The 8,030-nt window shown below is 31.3% G+C and overlaps 2 protein-coding genes across 2 annotated transcripts; both read left to right on the top strand.

The window, feature by feature from the left end:
• The first annotated feature begins 20 nt into the window (after positions 1 to 20).
• On the top strand, positions 21 to 1,637 carry LOC103869220 (heterogeneous nuclear ribonucleoprotein H3). The gene is made up of 2 exons (XM_009147289.3): positions 21 to 167; positions 366 to 1,637. The coding sequence occupies exons 1-2, from the start codon at positions 154 to 156 to the stop codon at positions 1,180 to 1,182; spliced, it is 831 nt and encodes a 276-aa protein (XP_009145537.2). The 5' UTR covers positions 21 to 153; the 3' UTR covers positions 1,183 to 1,637.
• A 4,916-nt stretch (positions 1,638 to 6,553) lies between these two features.
• On the top strand, positions 6,554 to 7,633 carry LOC103869219 (cyclin-dependent protein kinase inhibitor SMR13). The gene has a single exon (XM_009147288.2). The coding sequence runs from the start codon at positions 6,910 to 6,912 to the stop codon at positions 7,330 to 7,332; it is 423 nt and encodes a 140-aa protein (XP_009145536.1). The 5' UTR covers positions 6,554 to 6,909; the 3' UTR covers positions 7,333 to 7,633.
• The last annotated feature ends 397 nt before the right edge of the window (positions 7,634 to 8,030 follow it).

Genomic DNA, 8,030 nt, shown 5'->3' with positions numbered 1-8,030 from the left:
AGTTTAATATCTCTCAAAAACATTTTAATTTATACGGTCCTTCCATCGTACTGCGATTCCAAATTCGAAAAGCAGAAAAGCTCTTCGAAAGTTCCAATCGATTTGATCGTACAAAAAAAAAGGCGACACCGGAGATACTTTCCTCCGGCGACAATGTTCTACAGAGGGTAAGCCTCGCTATCATCATCTCCGATTAGTTATTCCTCAGTGATCTGATTCCATTAGCTTCCGCAATTAGGGTTTTATCGTTATCGAACTCATTTCATACGATTTGATCTGAAAATTTCGATCTGCAATCTCTCAGAACGTTATAGTGTAGTGTATCCATAGATCAGAGATTCAATTTGTTATTGGTGAATGTGTAGATATGGAGATGGTCGCGATGGGCGCGAAATGGGACCTAAGAGACAGAGAATGATTGAACAAGCTCCTCCTCCAGGAACATTCTACGGACCTCACCCTGGCTCTGCCTTTATGTTCAACCCTTACGGTTTCGTTCCTCCTCCTGTTTTCCCTGTGGTTAGACTCCGTGGTCTCCCCTTTGACTGCGCTGAGCTGGACGTTGTGGAGTTCTTCCGTGGCTTAGATGTGGTTGATGTCTTGTTTGTTCACAAGAACAATAAGGTCACTGGTGAAGCCTTTTGTGTTCTTGGCGTTCCTCTTCAGGTCGATTTCGCGTTACATAAGAACAGGCAGAACATGGGGAGGAGATATGTGGAGGTTTTTAGGAGTACGAAGCAGGAGTACTATAAGGCTATTGCTAATGAGGTTGCGGAGTCTCGTGTCCATGGTACGGTTACTGGTGGTGGTGGTGACGGTGGAAGAGGTGGTGGGAGCGGTGGGCATTCGCCTCGTAGAAACGTGCAGAGGGTTAGATCGAGTGATGATGGGAAAGAGAATGCTGACCATACGGGTATCTTGAGATTGAGAGGATTACCTTTCTCGGCCGGGAAGGAAGATATACTTGACTTCTTCAAAGATTTTGATCTGTCTGAAGACTCTATTCATGTTACCGTCAATGGTGAAGGGAGACCCACTGGAGACGCGTTTGTAGAGTTTGGGAGTGCTGAAGAATCGAGAGCTGCGATGGTCAAGGACAGGAAGATGCTCGGGAGCCGGTACATAGAACTGTTTCCTTCTTCGGTTGAAGAGTTGGAGGATGCACTATCAAGAGGAAGGTGATCCACCACGCTTGTCATGGTACTTTCATACTTTCTTCTGTTCCTTAATGATTGTCAGAAGAAGATCACAACTTCGACGCATTAGTGGTTTCGTTTTGATGTACTGTCTGGTCAGGGTGCTACTAGTTTTATCCTTTCTTTAGATTCTGCTGTGTTCTGCATCAGTGTCTTAAGTTTCGAATCAAATAGGTCCTGAATCCTCTTTTGATTCACTCTCTTGATCAAGCCTTGTTGGACTGTAACATTATTAGGATTTTGCTGAAAGTTGTGGGAATAGTAATAATCTTGATTGATGCTCTCTTCTGTGAGACTAGTGGTTAAAACGACAGAAACCTTGAAGAGATCAATGGTTTTGGATCTTTTTGTGGTGTTGATGTAAAAAAGACTGAGAAAAGTTATTTGTCTTCATTGATCTTTTGGTTCGGTGAGTAAAACGATAAACAGTATTGAGCATCTCTCTCGTCTTTGATAGTTTCTTGACAGTATCTCAGACATATTATATCGGTAGGGCCAAAACCATTGGACATAACAGTATCGGCATAGTTGTTACGTCTATTTATTTCTTACCTTTTTCACTTCGAGTGTCACTTATAAAACCCATGGCAGAAATATCAAAAACAAATGTACGGCTGGATCATAATAATTGTGAGCATATAATTATTCGAATTGAAAATGTCACTGTGCGAGCAGAAGAAGAGACTTTTGGGTTTATCCGGTTGAAAATTACACCATTGTCTTTTGTCATTCTCTGTTTTCTTGCACATACATCTGAACCAAGTCTGACAATTACTTAAAAGTGAATTGTCTGAACTCTGAATGTACAATATAACAAAGGGGTCAGAACTTTAAGACCCTATATTTAAATATAAAAATATAAACATTTACGTATATCTTTTAACAAAAAACAAAGACAGCAGAGATTTAAAACCTCAATAATCTTTTTATAATTGCACAGATGCCGTTTTATCACATTCATCTTCGAAAAGAACCTTTATGTTTTCATGGCTGAAACCATATTGCTTTGAAGGTAATGATAATGAGCTTGGCTAACATGTGGAAATCGGATGGCGCCGTAGATTAAGAAGAATAACATATTTATTTGAAATAATTTGTTAGTGAATATGGTCTCTGGAAAAGAAACATGGCGTTATTTCGTTTTCTTTTTATTTGAATTAAAGAAATGCAGGTGTAAATTTGATTTATTTATTTTTTGTAAAAACATTGTGATCAAGCATGTGCTAACAAAATAAAATAACGCGTTACAAAAGTACAGAAATATTATTTTTAGCAAAATTTTAATGCACTTTAAATAATATGTAGTTGTAGATACAAAAGTTAAGTAAGATAATTTAATCATTTTAGTTTTTGTATAGTTTAATAATTTGACCCGTTGTGATGGTGGGAGATAATATTATTAAAAAAAATATTTTAAAATTTACACTGAATTAATATTTACTTATAATATTTCTAGTTATAATTATAAATTTAATTAGTATATAAGCAATAATAATTTCTTAGAAGTTATAAGTTTTTTATAGTTAATATGAAATACTTAAAATTAAAAAGTATTATCTAGATGGTAGAATAATCTCATATGTGATAGTGTATTTATTTAAATAATCTAACGTATAAGCAAGCAATGGCTAATTTATTTTTAATGAGAGTTTTATGAATAGTTTAAAACAGTAAAAATTACATAAGGTAACAAGGTTAATTTCAAACAATATTCTTGTTTTAATAATATAAATTAATAATTCGTTTATCTTTGATGTTTGAACATCTAAGATGAATGAGAATCTCAGTTGCCGATTACCATAGTGAATCCTATGTTTTAGGATCCCATGACAAGAGCCAGTCTCGCATATTTTATGTACTTGTTTGGTTTGTAAAGGTTTGTTCACTTTTGATTTTAACATTTGTTTTTAGAATTGACATTGTTGTCGTTGTTTCTAATAGACTAATACTGGTACAACCATACTACCTCAACTAAAATCAGAAAGAGTTAGTTGTGGTGTACACAAACCCATGCATATTTTAGTACTATATAGATTAAATTTGCATGTCAGTCCACGTGATCGTCTTCCTTATACTAGCTACATCAAAGTTTGTGTCAACATTATCTTATTATTATTTTCTCTATTTTTCTTGTAATCCTTTTCTAATTCATTATATCTTCCTTTCTTTCACTTTTCTATATTTTCCTTTCATTCAGTGTAGTAGGAATCTCTACTTTATCATACACAGTAACGTACGACAGTAAAGAAAGATCAATACCGTTTTTGTTCAAACAAACTTCTTAAGATACTCTTGTGTGCGAATATATAGATGTATTCCTCTACAATGAATATCATCTTAGGAAAGTGTTATCTGATCAATTATTAACTGGCCATTTATTATCACATTCTGCACACTATTTTGACGGCAGAAAAAAACGTACTAGTTAATAGTAACCTCATCTTCTCAAAAAATCAAAACAATAAATTAATTTTTTAGCAAAAAAAAAAAAAAACAATAAATTAATTAACATGGGAAAAAGGTCAATTTTCTCGTTTGTCGCTGTCGGGTCCTGTGAGCATTCAAACACTATTAATGTATTTTTAATTGAAATATTTTAGTACTTCCAAATATCAGGCATTTAGGATATCTCCAACCATACTCGATTTTCTATTCCGAACATTTTTTTCGAATGATATATGCTCTAATTCCACCTTATTTTCAACTCTAAAATGAGTAACGGCTAAATTTACTCCATTTATATAGCAATCTCACCATTTACTCTATTTTAGAATTAAATTTTATTTATTTAATGATCTTTCAAATATTAATTTTTTTTTCATACTTAAATATTAAAAATAATACAATAAAATGAAAAGAAATATGATTTTGATAAGAGATTTAATAATTTTACATAAAGAAGCATAAACTAATAAAAATACCAAAACTAAACATAAAAATATAAAATATAAAATAAATAAACATAAAAAAATGATCTAACAATCCAATAAATCATTTCTAGAACTGCCAAAATCGGTAAAGTATTGTCCACACTATGAAAATGACCATTTTAAAATTTTCTTGTTCGATTTAAGAAAATCAAAGATAAAAACACTCATTATTCGTTATGAATGCATTAGTTGACCATTTGCAAAAATAATATTCTTATATATATATATATATATATATATATATATTTATGATTATTGTACTTTTAATAATATTTTTTTTATTTAAATAAATTATATTTTCTGAAAGTATTATAAATATACGATAGTTGGGGTTAATTGATAATTTTTATAAGTAAAATTTTTTACCAACAATTATTAATTAAATAAAAATAAAATTATTTTGGATATTTTTTTGAAGTAAAAAAATAGAATAATATATTGGAGTAAAACCCAAAATACACCATTTCAAAATAAACATGGAATAATACATTGACAATGCTCTTACCATGTGAACAGTGAAAGACTACAACAGCACCACTGTAAACCTGAATAAATGACATCATGTTTGTAGATGCTTACAATGATATTCCTGTTTTTCTTTTCTTCTCTGTTTTTAGCTTTTTCCTTTTTTCAATTTCCCAACCATTTTCATAGTGGCTCTGGGCCTCTGGCTCAAGAGAATTCTCTTTTAACCAATAACGATTTTACAACATTTTCCAATATCATAACATAACCTTAATCAAGAGTTGACAAAAAAAACCTTAATTAAGAAATCGTACCTCCGTTTTTTATTTGTCAACTTCTATATTCTCACCGAAAGTATAGTCTTTCATACTTAAATTATATATCTGAGTTTGCACTAGGGAAATATGGTATATATCTTTGTTTAATGTTTCATATGGGTTATTTGATTCTTAAGCTCTTTCTCGTGAATATATTAGTAATATGATGAAGTTAAATAAGAAACATATTTCTGTAAAGAAAAATATAAAGTTCAATAGGAAAAATATTGTTCTTCGTAAAAAATTTAATCTACCCATTTTGAGCACAAGTGGTGGGCTAAGCAAAGCTATCTAGTATCTACCATTTGTGAAAAGAGGGGGTAAGCTAATTTTTCATTTTCATTTTTCCTCTTTCTTCCCTTCTTTTGGTCGGTGAAAACGCAACAGAACTTGTAGTAGTAGAATCAATATCAGCAAAACTTACCACTATCTTTTCTTTTCTTTTTTGACTAAACTTACCACTATCTTTCTATGCATTTTCAATGTCTTTTACAAAAAAACTGATATGCATCTTCAATGTCTTATTGCATTCAGTCTTTAAAAATGGAAAGTAAGAATATACAACCAATTTTGTTTGTCAGACTTGCATTACATACATGCAATTGATCTTTAACGAAACGAAAGAAGAAGAAAAAACCTTATAACCTGTTTAAGGATCAGTCAGATACGAATGAAACATTCGCATTAGTTTCTTTTTTTAAAAAAATATTGTAAATACATAGCATAGCTGCTAAATTATTAAACTTAATTTTAAAATATTTATTTAGTTATAAATCTCAAATCCCACCATGATCACTTCACTTTGTCCTTGGATTAGGGCTGAGAATTTTATCCGTTAAATTTGATTTGATTTGTTATTTATTTCGATTCGATCTGAAAATTCGAATATCCGTAAACTTTCGAAGCAAAGCAAATACTAAAAACAAATATCCGTTAAAATCGAAGCAAATCACAAATATTAAAATTTTGGAAAGCGAATATCCGATCCGATCCGGTAATATATAAATACATGTATATCTTGATTATATTTAAAGTTTTTAATGTATAAAATTATATAATTATTATTCTAACATAAGATTTGATAAATTATATTCACATTATTACTTATATAAAAATATTACATCAAAAGGAAGAGAACACATTTATGACAATTATAATTGTTTTCTTAAGTTTTGTGTTATTATAATTGCTAACTAAGTTCAAAAAATTTACAAAATATGTAGATTCACTACTTCTTTTAATTTTTATCATATATATCATGCAAAAAAATACTTCATTCGTTCCTAAAAGATTCATATTCTAGAAAAAAAAAATTTTGTTTCAAAAAGATACATATTTTATATTTTCAGTATAATTTTTGTCAACTAATAATGAGAAATTGTGAAGTTCAAGAACATTAATTGCATTTATTAAAATCTTATTGGTTTTAAAATATAGAAAATATAAAATTACAAAAAAATGCATTTATAGATAAGTTTTAATATGTTTTATTAAAAAGTGTGAAAATTTTAAAATATGGATCTTTAGGAACAGAGAAAATATTTTACAAAACAAATTTGTATCAAAATTTTAAGATTATTTGTATCAATCAAAACATATGAAATATCAGTAAATATTCGTAAATATCCGCAAATATCTATTTATTTACATGATATCCGTTTTTCCAAATATCCGTATTTTTCTGAAACAAAGCAAATCGGAAAATTAGATATACATATAAAGCAAATCACAAATACCCTTAAAAACTCGGATATCCGATCCGTGTCCAGACTTACTTTGGATCCTCCTATAGTGAAAACGTTAGGTAGTCAAAATCTAGAAACGTAAGTGACCCTCCCACTAACGTGTTGACCGGTGTCATATACTATATATACTAACTAAGCTAATAAACAACGTCTCTCTTCTTATTCTTTCTCTCTCTTTCACTCACCTAACATTGCAAAGGGAAAAGCCCTTCTTCTTTTCTTTTCTTGGGAAAACTCTCTTTTGATTAGGTCTAAAATGACATCAAGAAAAGCAAGAAAACCAAACCGAGCTGAGAAGAAACTCAAAAGAACCCATTTCAAGAAAAAGCTTCCACGACACAAGAACACCGACACACCCACTATTCTCGACCATACTTCTTCATCTACTATTGTCTCCTCGTGTTCTTCCACAACGACGACGTTTTCACCTGAAGACACAAGCTACTCTGTTCACTCTCCTTCTCCGAAGGTGCTGACGTCGTCACCAGGTAAAGGTGGTGTCGGCGGCGGTTGTTGTACCCCAAAATCTCAAAAGTCTCGGATACCGGAGATACTGACGTGTCCACCAGCGCCGAAGAAGAAAAGAGTCCCACAGAACTGCACGTTACGACGGAGACAGATCGTTTTCTTTGCTCCTCCAGAGATAGAGCTCTTCTTCGTCAAAGCAAACCATCAATAAGCAGATTTGAATTAATATTTGTAGTCTTTTTTTTTTTGTTATTGGTGCTAGGATCGATCGATATAGAAAGTAGTATGAGAAGATGATCAAGATTTCATCTCTTTGATTTGTTAATACAATAACGAAGAGTATATTATAATGATATCTAGTGATGTTTTGTTTTGTTTTCTTATTATTTTGGTTTGTTTTTAACATATTGTTCCTTTGGCGCTTGCTTTTTTTGGGAGAGATTTGAATGAAGTCGGTTTGAGTTATGTGGTAGGGTATTATTTTATGAGAAAATCAACTACGGTTTAAACTATATTAATTCATGACCTTTTTATTATTTTTAATGTTTTTCTTGCTTCCTTTTTTCTCAAGTGCTGTGTGTTAGGTTGCTACTGACTTTAATTTCTGGACCTATTAGCTTTGTCGGTTTTTGTATATTGGGCATGGATTGAAAGATTTGTTCACCTAACGTATCGTTCTTCGTTGCTAGTTTGTTCATATTGCTTGAGTTTTTGTTCACTTTTCCATGTTCATTTGATTGATGGAAACATTACACATGCAGAGTTAAGGTCCCAGCAACATTAAGAACAAACCATAACTAGTTACAATTTTACACCGTTGAGTTTGTGATTCTCAAACAATTCCACATAAATTTTCTATATGCATGCACACAGATCTTAATAAAGTTAAAGAAAATAGATTTTGAGAGA

This window comes from Brassica rapa, chromosome A05 (assembly GCF_000309985.2).
Source record: "Brassica rapa cultivar Chiifu-401-42 chromosome A05, CAAS_Brap_v3.01, whole genome shotgun sequence".
NCBI classification, from domain to species: Eukaryota; Viridiplantae; Streptophyta; class Magnoliopsida; order Brassicales; family Brassicaceae; genus Brassica; species Brassica rapa.
This window is presented reverse-complemented; position numbering and strand designations above follow the sequence as displayed.